Genomic DNA, 19,113 nt, shown 5'->3' with positions numbered 1-19,113 from the left:
CCACACGTGCAGATGTCAGAACAACCCAGATCAGTTTGGCCCCCCTCCTGGAGAGCGGAGCCATGCTTACCGGCTGCGCACCTGACTTCCATTTCCTTTCCTCCGAGCCGTGACTCGTGGCTGTTGTTCTTTGTGCAGGTATGTACCCTTTAGCGGCGGCAACCCCGGAGGCCGAGAGCAGCCGGAAGCTGACCCACTTGCTGAACGCAGTGACCGACGCTCTGGTCTGGGTGATTGCCGAGAGCGGGATTCCCTCCCAGCAGCAGCCCGTGCGCCTGGCTAACCTCCTGATGCTCCTTTCTCACGTCAGACACGCCAGGTACAATCCCTGGGGGGGGGCCGCTCCGCTCGATGTGTGGGGTGGGGCGTGCGGGGTGCATGTGCCCTGCGAAGGCCGAAGTGCTTTGGGGAAAGTGTTTGCAAGTTTGAGAGCGATAAGGTAGAATTTTTACCTCCAAAGGAAAATAAACCCTGAAAGGGAACGGGGTGGGGGTGTTCTTCATCAGTGCATGCACCTGTGGCCAAAGATCAGCATAGTGGGCACTGAATGGATGTCATGTGCCATCGTATAGGATTTTTATGGCATTCCTCATCTGTTTTTTAGTTGCTGGGGTTTGGGCTTGTTTATGGAATTCTAAAAGGGGCCGTTTCTCCCCTCATGTGAATGGCCACCCCTCCTTGCCCCGCCAACCACTCTGAGGTCATTTTCTTGAGGAGGCTAAACTCAGCTTCTCTAGATCAACTCCTGAGGCTAGTGATCTGGGGATGTACACAAAGCCTGCCCCAGGAGTGGGTCCTTTCTTGCGATAGGACGTTAGGAATGAGACCTGAGAGAACCGGGGAGGCCCACAGGTTTTGGCAGGTAGGGCTGTGAGTCGTGTATTCAGGGACCGTCAATCATGTGCGCTGATGAAGGGGGCTGGGTGTAGCACGACAGCTCTGTGCTGGAATAGAGATGCTCAGTGCTTGATGGCTCCCAGGATGAGGGTGGCCCTGTGCTGGGGCTGGCAGAGGGGAGTGAGGATGGAAAGTAATTGCTACCCAAGGAGGAGGAAAGTCTGGAGGCTGTGGGGGACAGTATTCACCTCAGGAATTATAACAAGGAGGAGGAAACGAAAATAGCCTCTGCCTTGTTTCCTCCTGAATGATTATTGACACACAACCATTTGCAGAACAGATTCAGTCCACTCTCATTAGTCACAGAGTCTGTATTTGCAAATTTGACTACCTTTTTTTTTTTTTTTTTTAAGATTTTTTACTTATTTACTTGGCAGAGAGAGAGAGAGCACAAGCAGGGGGAGTGGCAGAGGGAGAAGCAGACTCCCCACTGAGCAGGGAGCCTGATGTGGGGCTCGATCCCAGGAACCTGAGATCATGACCTGAGCCGAAGGACCTGAGCCGAAGGCAGACACTTAACCGACTGAGCCACCAGGCGCCCCACAAATTTGACTACTTTTAAAAACTTATTTGTACCCCCTGGATCCATACTTAGTGGCATTTCTGTGGTCCTTCAAGGACAGGCTCAGGGTGGCAAAAAATTTGAGTTGCCACACTTACATTCCCAACTGAGGTCAAGCAAGGGGACACTTGTGTTCTTGTTTCGGCTCTCATACTATAAAGAAATGTCCTTTGTGTGGTCTAGTTAGTGCCATGTTTTGCATTTTTGTGCTTTTTGTTGGCGAGTTCACGGTCTATAAATGGCCCCCAAGCATAGTGCTGAATAAAGTGCTGTCAGTGTTCCTAAGAGCAAGCAGGCTGTGATGTGCCTTATGGAGAAAATATGCGTGTCGGGTTAGCTTCATTCATGCATGAGCTGCGCTAGCATCGGCTGTGAGTTAAATGTTAATGAAGCAACAATTTATGTTAAATAAGGTGTCTTTAAACAAAAACACAGGTACACGAAGGTTATGTATTAACTGGATGATGAAAATGTGACCAGAGCCTCTCGGGAACCTAACCCTGCTTTTCCCCCAGAAGCAACGTATTTGCTAATTCAGTGTTGGCAGCGACTTTGTAGAACACAACTACTGTGCACAATGAGAATTAACTGCACTCTGCCAGGTGCTGTCGGGCCACTGTGGGCGGGTGATGGGACACTAAGGTGCTTGCTTGCCCTTAAGTGTAGATGACCGAAGGAGCCAGACGCAGCAAGAACTCTAGAAGAAATGTCTGGGGCAAGGCCACGGGGTGGACGGTAGACTGGCTTTATTGGGGAGAGTTGGAGAAGATTTTAGGGTTCCCATGGCTGCCTCCCAGGAAGGACTCTCGGCATCTTTTTGTCCCCATAGTAACAAGGGCATGGAACACCTGCTTAACATGAAATGCAAGAACGTGGTCCCAGTCTACGACCTGCTGCTGGAGATGCTGAATGCACACACGCTTCACGGGCACAAGTCCTCGCTCACCGGGGCCGAGTGCAGCCCAGCAGAGGAGAGTAAGCACAGGGAGGGCTCCCAGAAGCCCCTGGCTCAGTGATGCCCAGTCCAAGGCGAAGAGGCCACAGAGGAGGTCAGAGGCTGAAGTGTGAACTCCAGTGCAAACCGTGAGCTCCATCCGGGAGTGGGCAGGCTTCACCGTCTTGCTCGTGTGTGGTCCCTCATTTGGTTATGGCAGGCCCAGTCGTGTACCATCCTTCACCCGACCTCCCCACTTCCCAGGAGTCAGGGTGAGAAAGCTGCAGTGTTCCTTGTTAGCAGGGGGCATGTTCGAATGTGGACTTTACCTCTTACTCGGCCTCATAGGATCTCAGTGTGGTCCCTTTCTTACTTTCCATCTCCCTTCCACCCCTCTGGAAAACATGTTAAAGGTTTGGGAATGAATGGTGGAAATCCGCTGTGGAAGGTTTGTAAAGTAGAGAGGGAAGAGGATGGGGCCCTTATAGGAAGTGGACTAACCTTTATTGTGCAACCTAACCTGCCCTCAGATAGACCTCTGTTTGCTCTCTTCAGGGCCACTTGATGGTAGGATGGAAAACCATGACAACGAACGAACTAGTTCCACACACCTACCTCACAGGCCTGTGAGGACTGAGGTCACGTATCGCTCTTACTGTTGAAGGCCAGAGGGATTGTGATCTGGGGAGCCAGGGGTCAGGCTGGGAGGTGAGCCATGCCCTGCCCCCAGACCTTGCTGCCATCTCCATAGAGGTTCATTCCTCTTGATTTGCATTCATAGAGCCTGCTGATTATTTGGGGGTGCATTTATGTTTGTGATCACTTTTATGGAGGATTGTGGGGATTTAAATCTCTCTGCCCCTTCCTTAAAACTCTCTTGTCCCACAGAGCCCAGTGTGTGCTGGAGAAAGGCCCAGCGTTTGCAGGAACGGGTTTCTCCTGTGGGTTTGGGTCACAGCCATGTTGCTTCCCTGGGGCAGCCAGGGAACCAACCGCCACATCAGCCATCCACAGACAGGGATACGTCGGGCTGTATGTGCAAGGCATGCTGTTCCATGGAAAGATGAAGGGCTACTGACACCCCTGTGTGTCAGGTTCAGGGCCAGACTGTGTAGACTTGGTGAGCATATCACCTGAGCAAGACCTGGTTTGTGAACCCTACTTAAAAAAAAAAAAAAAAAAGATTTAGTTATTTATAGCAAGAAAGAATTCTTTTACACCCTCGGGCTCTTTTAAACTATTTTCTTATCAGAACATTTATATGGCGAGCTGGGTGAAGTAGAAACTTCGTAGAAGAATATTTGTTCCTATTCCAAGTGGAACATAAATAGGACAAGATGATAAAGCACCTCTGGAATTTTAACTCACTTTTAAAAAATTGAAATCTTCAGGAATATAGTGAATGCATTAAATGAGTTACATCTATACCTTGGCAGTGAGCAGTTAAACAATCATGTTTGATTTTTGTGATGATGATTTAAAAAATTACCTTGTGATAGATTAAACTCATTCTCTTTTAGAAAATGGGTTTACTTTGGCTATCACATTCGGTATTTACTAAGTCATCAGGAAGATTAAATTCGATGGTTTCTGCTAGGGAGTCCTTGAATAATTCTTAATTTTGATATTGGTGCAGTTTTACTAAAGGTTGAGCGGAGCCGTTTCAGAAACACTCAGACACAGACCTGGAGAGCACACCGTTGTCTGTATTCTGAGGTGGTCGGAAATCATTCCTAGTGGCTCAGTGTGGCGGCCTAGGTGAGATTCGGTGCAGAACACAGGAGTTGTATTTTACAGGAACCAGGGAACATCCAGAAGGTCAATTTCTTTCTGGCCAGCCTAGAGCCCGTCCCGCCCCCCGCCCCAGACAGAAGATACAAGGCTGGAGAACAGGAAGTGGGAGGCAAAGGAGGCAGTCTTGACCAATCATTTGCTGATGAAATTCTCTTAACTGTACTTAGAAAGGAGACTACCGGAGTAAAAAACAAAACCAGAATGAAGTCTAAGCCATTGCTACAGTAGAATGTAGTGACTGGCAGTATTTTAGGTTAGATTTTGATGTCCAAGGTAGAAACCAGAGTGGTCTCAGGTGTCGAAGCAGCTTTCTGTGCCAGATCTTGTGCTTGCCTGGATTGTGGGCTTGTGAACTCTTCCAGGGCCCAGTGCTCATTTCCTAGTTGTTCCTGCATGCTTCTTGAGGCTGCTTGCTTCCCTGCATTTGGACTTACCCCACGAGGGGGCTGTAATACATTTCTTCTTGGCTCCGACTGCCATAGGGGTATGCTGGGGGCCGGGGGGCGGGACAGAGGTTAGTCCAGCCCCGGGGCACCTCCTCGGGGCAAGGCTGTCTCTTAGAACTGGGGTCTGGGCCGAGTAGGCAGTTGAGATAACATGGTCGGTCTGTACCTACAAGGTGTTCTTCCTTTTGTTTTGAATATTCTAGGGCCCTTTCCCCTCGCAGATGGGAGTGTTTTGAATCTCTGGGCCCATCTGTTCCAAACGTGTCCTCTAAAGCTGACACCAGTGTGTAGTCAGTCTGCTGTTTTTTTTTTTTTTTTTTTTTTTTAAGATTTTATTTATTTGACAGAGAGAGACAGCGAGAGAGGGAACACAAGCAGGGGGAGAGGGAGAGGGAGAAGCAGGCTTCCCGCAGAGCAGGGAGCCCGGTGCAGGGCTGGATCCCAGGACCCTGGGATCATGACCCGAGCCGAAGGCAGACGCTTAACGACTGAGCCACCCAGGCGCCCCCAGTCTGCTGTTTTTATATGTTTTTCGTAAACCCTCAATATCCATTTTAAAGATTGTTTCTCTTTAACAGTGCTTTCTTTTAAATGTCTGCTTTTTGGGGGGTATCCACACCCCATCCAAGTGATCTATGGACAACTTAGAATTCTGCCATAGCTTAGCAAGGACTTCATTGTTTTCAAGATCAGTTTTTAAAAGGAATGAACTAGGGGAAATAGGACCTACCAACTGTAAACAGGAAATAGTTTGAGTATGGGGGGGGAACCCCACCCAACTACATTTTATGTATTATGGAAAAGTGAGCCTTAGCTTTGCTTCAGACTCGTGTGGCAAGATTCCTTTCCTCCATTTTGATCTGCAAGTTATTGTTTAATGTGAGACACTTATTTGTGGGAGATAAATGAGATTTGGGCTTAATTCCAAAAACATGAGTGTCTCATATGGGATCGTGTGGACACATCTTAATGAAATAATTAACACGGAATATTCTTAACAGAGAACATTAGAACAGAGTGTGCACTCGGATTCTTGGGAGGGTGTTGGCAATCCCTAAAGGGGACCGGTGTGGGCGAGCCTGGGGTGTCCTAACTGCACCCCCTCCCCTCCCCCCAGCCCCTCTGTGTGGCCTCAGGCCTGTCCCTTGCACACTGTCCCCTGGGACCAACTACAGAGGATTCGACCCTAAGATAATTTTGAAGAGATTTTTCTTAAAAAATTGAGGTGGGAACTTAAATCTGGAGGGTCTTAACTGTATTAAAAACAAAACAAGGCAAAAATCAACACAAGCTCTGCAGTGAGATAGTCTCTACCTGCATTATTTCACCTGCCAACTCGGCTAGCAGGGCAATTATTCTAGATTTCAGTAAAAAGAAATCAGTTACCAATTCTTGGCAGAGCTACTTATATATTCATATATATAAGCTAGGTTGAAGCAATTCTAGAATTTTCCTGGTGGTTATTTAAATCTGCTAAGGAGCTTGCACATTCAGAGAGCTTTTCAAATCCAAGGTGAACCTTCAGCGTCGAGGTCTATTTTGAAACAAAACTTTTTTTTTTATTAAATAAGATTTGACACATTTCTTTAAGCTGCTAGAAACCTTTTAGAAAACATAATAAAGACTATGTGAGGGAAATGATAAAAATACATCATTTAGCACCTAAAAATAATATCTGTGGAACACTTACCGTGTGCCAGACACAGTTCTCAAGGCCTCATACTTTCACATTTAATAATAATTACTGCGATCCTAATTTTCTGGTTGTGGAAACTAGAGAGTATAAGCAAACTAGCCCAGGGTCCCACAGGGAAGCGAGTGACAGAGCCGAGCAGAGGCTTAAGTTCCAGTGCTGAAGGTGATCATGCAGCTTAGTTTAACACAACACTAAAAAGATATTATTTTTTAAAAATATTTTATTTATTTATTGGACAGAGCATGAGTAGGGGGAACTGCAGGCAGAGGGAGAGGAAGAAGCAGGCCCCTCACTGAGCAGGGAGCCCGATGCGGGGCTCGATCCCAGGACCCTGGGATCATGACCTGAGTTGAAGGCAGACGCTTAACCAACTGAGTCACCCAGGCGCCCCTAAAAAGATGTTCTTCGACCGCAGAATGCACGCATCAATTGCAATCTGACATGCACGGCCTTTCTGGCTTAAGTGGGGTCCTCCCAATTTCCACAACACTGTAGATTCAGTGACAGCTTGTAAACCTGACGCAGAAGTTCAGTCTCATCTTTTATACATGTGTAAATTAAAGCCCAGAGGGGGAAACTGACCTGCTCGAGGTCAGAAAACTACTTCTGGCCAAACTCGGACAGGACGTTAGGTCTTCTGCCGCCTGGCTGCCGCAGGACTTGCCTCCCTGAGTCTGCTGCTGGAGCTGAGTCTCCGTGCCTAACAGACATGCAAGTTACGGTTGCCTTCTGCTGACCGTGTAGAGCCTATCTTTTCAGCTGAGATGGGGGTCTGCATGAAATGTTATAGAACAGGTGGAAAAAACAGTGAGATCGTTCCTGTCCTCCCATCCTGGGCTCATAAGCTAGTGAGTGGCACCCTGGTCATCATCTTCTATCTGCTGTTGCTTTTCCCAAATGCGCGGAAGTGGAGTACGTTCCTGGGAAACTTCCCCGTGTAAAATGCTCACACCTTTTAGGTACTGATGGTTCCCTGTGGAGTTTGGTATACAATAGTGTGAAACACATGCCCTTGATTCTTTATAGCTCTCAAAGTTGCTGGAATTTCGGCTCCAGTGGCAGCTCGAAGATGTGCATTGTCTGCGATATGTGATCTTCTTCTAACCCTTCTGTTGTTTTGGAGTCAAGGATCCTTTTTTTTTTTTTTTTTTGAGTTCCAAGGATCATATTCACTTGTGAGGCCAGTGGGTGTTAGGTGCTGGGGGATTTCCTTTATGGGAAGGGCAACGGTTGGCTAACTCTAGCCCACAGCAGCTCCTGCTAACTGCAGTCTTCGCTGCTATGTTTGTGCTTCTGTGTTGGGTGTCTCAATGCCACGACTCGTGGTTCTGTAAGTGATGATTCAGTGGTCCTGTGTACCTCAGAGCCTGCTGGCGGCTCTACCTTGTTTTTTCAGGTGAATGCTTTGTACCACTAAGCAGGCTTGTGCATTTGGGTCTTTACAAATGAATGTTTGCTGTTGTGTGAAAGCAGGTTTTGAGGTCTGCTTTCCATCCCTCCAGGTACTGCTTTTCCTCTGCTGTGTCCTCTTTTAATATTTATGGAACTGTTGTGGAGAGAAGTTTAATGTGATGTAAGCAAAATAAAGTGTTTTTCATAACTGTGGTTTAAAAAATGTATTTGTTGGGAATATAAGAACTTGCAATAACTAGGCTAAGTAGTCAGTGTTCCCATTATATTCTGAATTCTATTCTATTTTAGGTATGCAGCACCCTTTTAAGAATTTGATGAAAACCATGAACACTCTTCCTGGAAAAAGGTACATAGACACAAATGCTTGCCTATAATTCAAGAGGGTTAGGAATCTCGGTCTTAAGCTGTCAAACCTTTTTTTTTTTTTAAGATTTTATTTGAGAGCGTGTGCGAGCAGGGGGAGGGGCAGAGGGAGAGAGAATCACAAGCAGGCTCTGCACTCAGTGTGGAGCCTGACGTGGACTTGATCCCATGACCCTGAGATCATGACCTGAGTCAAAATCAAGAGTCGGACGCTTAACTGACTGAGCCACACAGGTGCCCCAGACTTTCTGAACAGTAGCAATTTAATCTTTGGTCAGCTAATCTCATGCTTGTGGATTGATGACCACAGGCACTGTGTGTTCAAGTAAAACGCAGCCCACACGTGTCAAAGTCCTGGTATGCAGTACGTCAATTATTTGAGTAGATTTTCTGTACCTCATCTAAGTCAGTATGAAACCCCACTAGGGATGGGGAGAAAAGTCATTCATTCATAATGAAGTGATCTGAATGCCAGGAGTCGTTTGAAAATTTCCCTTGCGTGTGAGAAATAGAAGATGCAAAACCTCTTAAAGGTGTAAAACATTATCTCATAACAAGTGTCTGGGAATACACTGAGCTTTGAGTGAAGAAAGGCTTGCTGGGGATAAGGGTAGGATCCAGAAGCCTGGAGTATAGACTTAAGACTCAAAGACCTTTATCCTGAGAATAGATGTGCGCAGTTAGGCTTTAAAATGCAGACATTTTCCTTTCACTCCAACTTTGACTTGCCCCAGAGTCGAAGGTTTCCAGAACCATCAGTCCGAAGAGACGGAGGTAGGGATTCTGCCTTTTGCCTCTGGCAGAACTGGGGCAAGAACCCTCTAACCAACTCAGTGGCTTAGAGAAACAGCTGGGGTGACATTTTTCACTTAAATGTGGCTCTGGGATTTTTGTTAATCCATGAGAAGAAATGAATTATTTTAAAGCATCAGAAGACTTTTTTTTAAACTGCAAAGTACCATCACTTTCATCAATTTGGTAAAATGAAGACGGATTCCCTTCCCCTGGTACCATTACATCAAGCTGCTTATGAACTGCACACGTCCTGGGGCTGTCTGACCTACAGAAGGGGCCGCTGGCACTGGAAGCCTCCCTGGCTTCCCCTGAGGTTTGTGCTTGGCAGAGCAAGAGAGGGAGCACTGAGGTGGTCGTTAGGACAGTGGTGTCTCCCAAGTGTCAAGGGATGCAGGTTAGGGGCGCCTGGGTGGCTCAGGTGTTAAGCGTCTGCCTTCGGCTCAGGTCATGATCCCAGGGTCCTGGGATCAAGTCCCACATTGGGCTCCCTGCTCTGCGGGGAGTCTGCTTCCATCTGCCTCTCTGCCTTCTTGTGCTCTCTTCTCTGTCAAATAAATAAGTAAAATCTTCAACAAAAAAAAGATGCAGGTTAGGAGCAGTTAACCCAGGAACTGGTTCAGTGACTTCTAATCACACTCTCTGTTTTAGTGGGAAATAGACAGTGGTACTGTTCTGTGGTAGATTATGTATAACATTTAATTTGTAATATAATCCAGTACAACACAAGTATGGGTATTTTTGTTTTAATGAGAAATATTTGAGTTATACATACCACAAATAGCTTCAAGTTTCTGTAACAAACCCCCATGGCCAAACAGCTAAACAATACCTGAAGCATGACTTTAAAGGTGAAAAGTCTTATAAAATTAACTTACAAAAACCTCCCTATCAAGTAGTTTGGCATTTACTGTACATTAGTCAAAAGCTCAAGCTAAAATCGGATGTTTTTTTAAAAAAATCGAAGTTTACATTCATACAGATTCGGCATTGTTAAAAAATATGCACAAATAACCACATCCATGCAATATAATTTCTTTAAAAATTTAAAGCAATATAAAAGAGCAGACCTAAGTACAGAACAGAACATTTTGGTTTATAACTTGCAGCTCAAGATTGCTAGCTGATTGGAGTAAAATTAATTCTAAACATTTTAAATATGATTGTTTCAATCAATCAGCTAAGGGTGCATGTGAGTGTCTGAACCATATCTAAGATGATGGAATCTGCTTGCTTGTTTCTGTAACATGTGATGAACGCCGCTGGTCAGTGAGCATGTTAGCTACATCTGAACAGTGTCTTACAAATAAATCAGAATTCACAGAGTGCTCGGCTCTTCAGGAAACGGCAGTTTCCAGAGACCCCCGAGACCAATCAACGGGCTTTGCCAAACGGCCCAGGCTCCCTGCCCCCCAGGGAGGAACAGCCTTTGGCAGCGGGGCCCCAGGTGCTGAGAGAGAGCGCCCTCTCTGGCCGAGCCCGGAGCTGCAGGGGTCTGCAGCAGGTGTCGTCGTCGGCAGCAGGTCCCTGGGCCAGGCCAACACTCAGGGTCACTCACCGACCGGTCTGGGGCCCCGAGGCGGGCACCCGCGGGAACGGGCTGGTGGTGCGGCGCCGCAGGCCGGGCGGGGCCTCTAGGTGGGGGGAGGCCCGTTGGTGTACCTCAGCATGGGGTAGAAGGACCTGGCGAAGTTGTTGGCCTGAGTGCAGCGATAGTCCTCTTCGGACGAGGGCAGCAAGCAGGCCAGCAGCAACAGCAGCAGCAGGAGCACCTGCAGGGGCAGCGCGGCCCTGACCACCCGCGACACGAACGAGCGCCGCGGCCGGGAGCTGCCAACAGACGGGGTGGAGAGCTGAGCACAAGGTGCCGGGGGCCACCCCCACCCTCCCTTGAGTGACCGGACCCCCCTGACCCTGCTTGTGTCAAATGAGACCCCCCTCCCCCCGCCATCCAAGGAGCCGAGATTACAGCGGGGCCCACGACAGAGGTTCGGTCCTGGGAGAGCAACCCAGCCCTTTCCAGACCAAAGAAAGCAAGTAAAGTGGGTTTTGTACAAAGACCTAGAGCACGGGATGGGCAAGACTGCCGAGGTGCGTGCGGGCAACAGGGGACTCGCTGCGGTGACTGCAGGGCCCCCTTACCTGCTGTCCAGCTTGTTCTTGTCTGCTGTTGTTCTGTCTGCTCCAAACTGCTGGGTACAAAAGAATGCAGTTTAGTAACTGAAGACCGGGAGTCCGGGCCAGGATAAAACATCCTTCCTTCTTAAATTATACACCTCCCTTAGGTCATCTTCCCGCCAAGCTTTGGAGCCCAGAGTAATGCGTGTGAGATTATACTCCATGAGGCCAGCAATACTGGCCGTTTCACGTTCCCGTTTGTTGATTGGTTGTTAATGGAGAAATCGGGGAGCCCCTTTAACGATATTGTAAGGGCTCCCCTCTTTCACAACCACTCCAGTTCTGGTGAAGAGCAGCTGATCCAACAGCCTTTCTCTTGGGTCAGTTTTCTTTAATCTTTGGCATCAGCCTCTCCCCTCGCCAGCAGGTGGAAGCGGATCTGTGCTGTCGTGAATTGGGGGCTGGGGCCGTGGGAGGCTCCAGTTCCTGTCTCCTGGGTAACTTGGAAAAATCACCAGCACAGTGCTCAGGACACAAAGGGGCTCTCACCTTTGCTTGCGGAGCTGGCACGGATGCTGCTGGCGGCTGGGCTCCGGCGTCCACCTCGTCCAAGCTAGGCAGAGATGGGTCTGGGTTCTGAAATCCACACCCCAAAGGTTCAGTTCAGGGAAACAGAAGGTTCTGAAGAGTCTCAAGAGCACAAAAACATGCTTCGTGCAGATTCCTCACTGCTCTACTCACCCCTTCCCCCAGCTCAAATCTTTCTGGAAGAGGGGAGCGCTTCTATTCTTCTCACTCCCCACCTGAACAGGAACTTTTCCAGATAAAAAGGCATGCGGCAGGCAAGGCCAGGCCAACCCCTGCCATTAACACGCACAGCACGCACTGGGGGAGACGGAGTCTAGCTGCAGCGAGCTGGACAGGATCAGTGGGCCGTGAGCCTCAGGTGTGCAGATGTGATCACGTGGCCATCAACATGCTAGAGCCGAAATGTAACTCCAGCATGGACGGGGCGGGCCTGCCCTAAGTCGGCTGGAAGCTACGGCTTGGGTTTGCTGGGAGTTGGATCACGTTTTAAAGAAAGTAGAAAAAGGAGAGAGTGGTCAGAAGACAGCGACCAGGGCAGTAAAGAGGACGCTCAAGTCTGTTCGGCATGAAGGCAAGTCAGAAATGATAGAGGGATTAGGCCGGTTTTTCACACGCCAGCCACGTGAACACGTAGGCGCTACAGTGCTGTCTTCCCCTTGCAAACGACACAACCGCGTCAAGGAGCCTGTGTAACTTTTTAAGGCCGCACAGCTAGGAAGGGGCAGGACTTGAGACTCTGCTCAACGACGTGCTTACGCCCTGCCCCCTCCCCCCCCAGCAAGTCTGCCATACTGCCTTCCTGTTCGTCTCTAATAAGACATCTTTCGATTTAGAAGCCACAAGTGGACTCACCTGGCGTCCCTGCAACGATATTAAGTCTTGGGACACTTGCTCAAGTAACTGTTTGAGTTTCTTCTCAATAACATGTACCTTCTCTTCAGCCTCAATATAGTCTTCTCCGTGCCCCTTAATAAGGAGACTGTCTGAAATCTCTTGTAAGGTGTTTACTTGAGGTTGACGTTCCGTGAGCTCTTTTTCCAGTTGCTAAAAATAAAAAAAAGTGTGAGAAATAGCTGCTTCGTGTGGCCAGAAGTGGCTTTCTTAGTGCCAGGAAAGCTCAGGGATGAATGATGATGGGTGGGGGTTGCCTCCAGAACCTTCTACTGCTTTTCTGTGTGCCTGTGTGTGTGTCCTGAAGCCCAGCATCTCATTTAGGCAGCAGGTAGGTTACACCCTGCCTGTTTTCCATTCCTTCTCATTCTGAGGACAATTGGATGGAAGAGTTAGAGGAAAGAAGTGAGGGAAAGACTAGATCTTTGTCCACCGCAGGAGGAAGTCAAGGAAAAATCCAAACTGGGTAAGTTGGGAAACAGTAGCTTAAGAAATAAAGGCACACGTCTGTGAAATCAGCCTGAATTGTCGATTACCCTGCTTGCTGTCTGATAGGGTACCCACTAGACAACATGGGGCTATTTATTTATTTTTTAAAAGATTTTATTCATTTGACAGAGAGAGACACAGCGAGAGAGGGAACATAAGCAGGGGGAATGGGAGAGGGAGAAGCAGCCTTCCCGCGGAGCAGGGAGCCTGATGCGGGGCTGGGAGCCTGATGCGGGGCTCGATCCCAGGACCCTGGGATCATGACCTGAGCCGAAGGCAGACGCTTAATGACTGAGCCACCCAGGTGCCCCAACATGGGGCTATTTAATTTAAAACTAAAAATTCAGTTTGTCACAAGAGCCACTTTGCCATGCTCAACAGCCACCCGGCCCATAGCTATCGTACGGGGCAGCACAGATACGGAGCATTTCCTTCACTGCAGAAACTTTGTTGGGGAGCGCTGCTCTTGAGAGTGGGGCTTTGCAAAGATTTTAGTGTATAAGAAGGTTTTTAAAATAATGACCAGTACTTTAAATTTATTTATAATTGAACCACATACAAATTTATGGGTAAGAATGTCACCTGGTTAGTTAGTGAAATAAATATAGGAAAACACCACTACCCTCCAAGAAATAAAGACTTTGCTATAGTGGATTTAGAAAACTCCTACAGCTCATTGTGTCTGTGGAGTAATTGAGCATATTCCCCCCCCCCCCCATGAGTCCTATTCCCAAAGGAGAAAACACTTCCAATCAAATGGCTTTAAGGGTCTCAGGATATTGCTAAACACCTAGGTCCCCAATTCCCGACAGTCTTAAAAGACTTCCTGCTTTTGGCCATGGCTCTTCCTCCCTGCAGGTCATCTTGCTAAACAACTACAAGGGGATGCTCAGTAGATACAACCTGAACGTGAGATGCCACACCTGCATCATTCCCAGGAACACTAGGTGAGGCTACCTGAGTAGGCACCTGACAGGGCAGGGGCAGCGCAGAACCCCTTAGGAAGAAACTTACCATCAGCTCTTCCTGACATTCCAGGAGAACCTGGGGGTCTGCCTCTGGGTCCGGGACCTGAGCCTTCTGCCTCCGGCTCTCAGCACTCGCTAACCACAGTAACAGATCTTGACTCAACTGGTGGAAGTCCTTTAAAAAAAAAACACATACACACATCATAGCATTGCCTTTTCTGTAAAGGAAGGTGTGCTGAGAAGCAGCTTGCTGGCTTAGGCCTACATAGTATTTGCTTCTCTTGTCTTTGTCCAGCAAATATAAGGGCCAGATTTAAATGAAATGCCAGGGCCCCAAAACAAGGCGAAGGGAAAGCAGGAAAGAGGATACGGCTCGCACAGTCCCAGGAGGCACGATGAATTTTGTCAAGTGGAAGTACTAGCATAAAGGCAGGGCTTCAGAATGCCCCTGCCCCCGCTATTACATAGAAAGACCACACAAATTACAACAAATCTGCTGGATTCAGTGGAAAGAGAGACACCCCAACAGGGCAGGCTGTGGCCCAGGGACAGGGCTGCCTGGGAGCTTGCTGGTGGGCTTGTGTTCCCAAAGATGGGGTCAGAGCTAACACGGGATGAGCATTTACCACCTGTCAAGTGCTGGGCTAAGATTATATGAATTTAGTCCTAAAAAGAAGCTCATGAGGTAAAGACTAGAATTACTCCCATTTTTCAGATGAGGAAAACAAAACAAAGGTCTAGCAGGCACAGTGATTTGCCCGAAGTCACACAGCTACTAAAGCTCTAGAGTTGGGTTAAACCGCTCCTTGCGCTGGGCCAGGTCTCTTTAATCAGTCTGCTATAAGGTCCTCCTGGCCAAAGGACAGAGATGGGGCAGTGCGGGGTGGCATTTCCGACCTACTGGAATGCTCGCTGGAACCCTTATGCTAGGAGTGGGCCACGGTGACAGAACAGGAGACCCAGGGCCAGCAGCAGGTCTCTGGACAGCAGCTGGGCCTTTTGGAAGCAAATGGTAAAGCACATTTCCCTCACCCAAGCCGTATTTGTGCCAAAGCAGCCCGATGATAAAAATACCGGCTTCTCCCACCCACGTGGGCCCTGGCGCCGGCGTACCTGGCACTGCAGGAGGGACCGCCGTAAGCCCTCTCTCCAGCTCTCCACCGCACCCTGGGCCGCGTCCCAGCGCAGCCCCAGCTGGCCGACTCTACCCTGGAGCTCGCTGGACTCGGCGCTCTCCGTCTGCAGAAATTCCTTGCTGCTCATGTTCACGGAGACCACCAAAGCCTGGTAGGTGTCAAAGGCTTTTAAGATCTCCTACCGCAGAGGAAAAAGATTGGGTTAGGCATTCTGAAAATAGTGATGTGGGGCTCATTTGAACCTCAGCGGGCACGGATCTGCCAAACGCTTCTCTGAGCTGTGGCCACAGAAACAAGTGCGACCTTGCTTGTCACTGGCTGGGCAGCGTCAAGTGAGGAGCTGCCTTGCAAGGTCAGGGGCCTCGGCTGGCCAGGCTGGCAGCAGAGGCCTGTCTCCTGGCTGGCTGACTCAACCAGAGCCATGAATAGACCCCCCTGAGCCCTGCTTGGCTTATTTCCGGACCAGACTGAAAGTCTTCCAGATAAAGTATACACAGTTATCCCGCATGGGCCCCGAGGTATCACAGGAGTGTTATTCCTTAGGATGAACAGTAATCCCAGATATAGTAATGCACAAAGGAAATGAAGAGTACCAATGTGAAGACTGCCTGGGTACCCCAAACCGCTGCCCTGGGTCATCTTAGGAGCTCAGGCTCATGCTCAGGGCACCCCCGAAGTGCAGGGCTCAAGCAGCCCCTCTCCCCTGCTCCCTGGCTAGTTCTGGTGGGGTGATGGCTGACTATGTGGGTGACAAATTCTGTGTAACAGAGTAACCACACCAGGCCACAGAATTCATCAGTAGGTGAGCTGGCCCTCCTCCCCATCCTCGACGCTCTACCACCAGCCTGGACAGCACAGTTTGGAAGAGTGTTTTTAAGCTGCCTGGCAGTGGCCGCTGGCACCTCTGTAAGGTCTAGCCGGGTCTTTGAGGTCAGATCTTTCCAGCACAGGGGATCTGAGCCGCACCTCCCCCGTGCTGACTGGGGCTTTGCGATCATGTGCAGATGCTCTTCTGAAAACAGAAATCTACCTCCATGTCCTTGCCAGTGATGGGACAGACTGACTGCTACCATACCTGTCTGCAGCTTGCCACCCACACCCCTGACAGATGGGACCTGCTGATCCTGTGGAGCACGCGTCCGCGTGCACCTTCTGAATCCCTCTTCCCTCCAGGCCTCCCCCTCACCTTGAGCCGCCTCACTCGGAGCTCCATTTCCCGGATATCAGAGGGCGGCTCTGCTGTCTTTAACGTTTCTAGCTCTGCTTCCGTTTCTTTCAGCCAAGTGGTGATGTCGCTGATCTCAGAGTTCAGCTGTTGCAAGTTTTGTTTTATTCTGAGTTGATTGTGAAGTTCTTGGGCTTGAATCAGCTCCCATCTGTCAAAGGCACCTGGAATAAAATGTCGCCCATGAAAAGCAGTAGCACCCACAGGTTTCTCTGCCTCCGACTAGTCCAGGGTCAGGGTGAGAACACCTGTAGGGGATGCACCTGGCTGGAGGCTCAGGCGCAGAGTCCCCACTCCCCCTGGAGTGTGGAATAGCCTGCTCCGCTCACTCTGGTGCAAGGCCTGTGCCATGACCAGCCCGCAAAGGCTGGAGTGAGGCGGGCAGCGGGGTGGGAGACCCAACGGTGCTGCCAACATGCACCATGGGCCCAAGTTCAGCATTTTAGTTTATGCTGTTTTTAGGGCACTTTCTTTTTTGGTCCATGAATGATCAAGTCAATGCTATTTGGTTTTTGGGTTAGTTGAGTCGTTACTTTTCTAATCACTGAACCTGTCTCACGAGGAAACACCTGACAACTCTGGTCATCATCGTCATGTCTGATCTTTACATACAAGTGACGTCATTAAAACATGCACTTCATCCTATGAGGCTCATTCTGTCAATATTTAGAGAATAGTTTTGAAAGTAAACAGCTTAGGAGTTTGTTCATAAATACAAGTTAGCTGATTCTGCTTTTTTAAAAAACTTTTTTTATTTTAAAGTAATCTCTACACCCAACGTGGGATTCGAACTTACAACCCCAAGATCAAGAATTGCATGCTTTACCAACTGAGCCAGCCAGGCGCCCCACAAGTCAGCTGGTTCTAAGATAACACTGGCTGCCGTAGGCTAAGCTTAGCTGTTTGGGCGGATTATACTTTTTTGGTTTGTTTTTTTTTTCTTAAGGGGAGGAAGGGCTGAGGGGGAGAGAGAGAATGTGAAGCAGGCTCTTCGCCCAATGCAGAGTCCCACACGGGGCTCCATCTCACGACCCGGAGATCATGACCTGAGCTGAAACCAAGAGTCGGACGCTTACCTGAGCTGCCCAGGTGCCCCTAATTGTTCAATTCTTAATTAATGTTGTTGAGCAATGACTTAAAGTAAATGCTCAGCTAACCCAAAGTACAGACTTCACCTGTCCTGACAACGGCCTAATTTAACTGTACCTGACTGCTGCCCGCTGAGAGCGGCCAGGCCTTCGTCTTCCTGCCGTGAGCTGCCATTCAAGATTCTGGAGCTTTCTTTACCACCATCAGTGTCCGGGGATAACAGCAGCTTTCCCTAGAATGAGCCGATTTTTACGTTACCATTTGTAAAACTTCAAAGGCTGTGTGAAGAGTATCTTAGTTCATAGAAATGAAGATATGGGACCTCTTTCCTTCGAAGGGTAACTTGCTATTAATATGGAGATTCTTTAGCGTACTTGGGTGCATTTATAAGCAAGCAGTGCTAACGACAGAAATAAGGGCTTGGTCTAACGACAGAAATAAGGGCTTGGTAAAGGCCGAGATGGTGGGGAAGCAGGTGAGATGTCAGGGTTGGAAATAAAATGGCCTAATTTGGGGCTTCCTAACACTTTTCAAATGAACCATGCAGAACAAGTTAAAAATCACTGTTGGTCAGCCGGGCTGTTACTGTGTGCTCACTTGCACATTTGCACAGTGTTTTGCAAAATTCAGTCCTCCCTCCTAGTCACTCACTCTGTAGAGCTGGCTGGCAGATTATCACCAGGAGTTGGAAACACAGAGCACAAATCTGCCTCCAGGGGCCATTCATTACCAAGCATTTATTTTTCACTGCACGTATTGACTCTTCTGTTAGCACAGACCTCATTGGGCTATTATTATCTCAGGCCTTTCCAAAAATAAATGTGTCCTTTTTAGAAAAGCCACGCTTTCTTTGGTTTTTGTCCATACGGCCTACTTGTGTGGAATGCAAAACAAAACAAAACAACCAAAAACCCCTTCATTTCTGGTGACATGCCTGGTTTCAGACACACAAAAAAGGGTGGAACTTTTGAAACTGGCCAGGTGAGAACACAAGCTTATTCACTGGGAGAGGCCAAACCAGGTGGCCCTGCATACAAAGCAAAGGTGAGGTGCTGGGGTCCCTCTCCCCCAGACTGTCAGGTCTTACTCTGCATCCAAAGGGACAGATGAAAACTGACAACTGCTTGCTAAGCATGAGGAGGCGTGGCTGAATCGGGCATGAAAGCCCGCTGTCAAAGGATTGGAGTCTGACGTTTACAGGCAGAATCTTCTCCGTCTATCTAGCAATATTCACTCTTAGACAGAGGGCACTTTGAGGACCAATCCAGTGATGCTCACACTGCGCTGGGCTGTCTAAAAGTTGACTAATAAAAGCGCACCCAGACATTTTAATTTCAACTCGCTTGTCACTAATTCTCTGTACTAGGGATGATCTGGAGCCAACATTAAATCCTGGGCTGGCTGCCCCCGACAGCTGCTTCGACAGAGCGTGCCAAGGACTCATGTTGCCTGAGGAAAACACAGTGAAGAAGGAACAGTCACTGTGATAAACAACAGCAGCAAACCATATGTGGTAGCAATGGTAATAATAGTAACAGTGGCCACATGTCAGGGCCTTCTTTACACCTTCCTACAAAGGTCCTAACAATTACATAAAGTAGGTTTATCCTCAGCTGAGGAAGGCTTACAGAGGCAAGGCAAAGGGCTACGGCCTCAGAGCAGTTTATTGGTAGAGTTAGGAGTCAAACCCATGTCTACCACAGCACACAGTC

At 48.6% G+C, this 19,113-nt stretch overlaps 2 protein-coding genes across 5 annotated transcripts in view; one reads left to right on the top strand and one right to left on the bottom strand.

Annotated features, from left to right (window-relative positions):
• Window positions 1-4,935, top strand: part of ESR2 (estrogen receptor 2) — a 68,349-nt gene extending 63,414 nt beyond the window's left edge. Inside the window, exons 8-9 of the mRNA XM_032405282.1 lie at window positions 139-319; window positions 2,289-4,935. Of these exons, the coding sequence (XP_032261173.1) occupies window positions 139-319; window positions 2,289-2,475 (368 nt within the window). The 3' untranslated portion in view covers window positions 2,476-4,935. The remainder of the gene's footprint in view (window positions 1-138; window positions 320-2,288) is intronic.
• A 4,702-nt stretch (window positions 4,936-9,637) lies between these two features.
• Window positions 9,638-19,113, bottom strand: part of SYNE2 (spectrin repeat containing nuclear envelope protein 2) — a 315,865-nt gene continuing 306,389 nt past the window's right edge. For 3 of the 4 annotated variants that reach the window (XM_032405277.1, XM_032405278.1, XM_032405281.1), the window contains 8 exons: window positions 17,519-17,633; window positions 16,274-16,476; window positions 15,065-15,265; window positions 13,998-14,126; window positions 12,456-12,647; window positions 11,565-11,651; window positions 11,040-11,089; window positions 9,638-10,727 (listed from right to left, as the gene is read on the bottom strand). In XM_032405277.1, the coding sequence (XP_032261168.1) occupies window positions 10,532-10,727; window positions 11,040-11,089; window positions 11,565-11,651; window positions 12,456-12,647; window positions 13,998-14,126; window positions 15,065-15,265; window positions 16,274-16,476; window positions 17,519-17,633 (1,173 nt within the window). In that variant the 3' untranslated portion in view covers window positions 9,638-10,531. The remainder of the gene's footprint in view (window positions 10,728-11,039; window positions 11,090-11,564; window positions 11,652-12,455; window positions 12,648-13,997; window positions 14,127-15,064; window positions 15,266-16,273; window positions 16,477-17,518; window positions 17,634-19,113) is intronic. The other variant, XM_032405280.1, reaches the window with a different exon arrangement.

The sequence above is a fragment of the Phoca vitulina genome, unplaced genomic scaffold, assembly GCF_004348235.1.
Source record: "Phoca vitulina isolate PV1807 unplaced genomic scaffold, GSC_HSeal_1.0 scaffold7, whole genome shotgun sequence".
Classification (NCBI taxonomy): Eukaryota; Metazoa; Chordata; class Mammalia; order Carnivora; family Phocidae; genus Phoca; species Phoca vitulina.
This window is presented reverse-complemented; position numbering and strand designations above follow the sequence as displayed.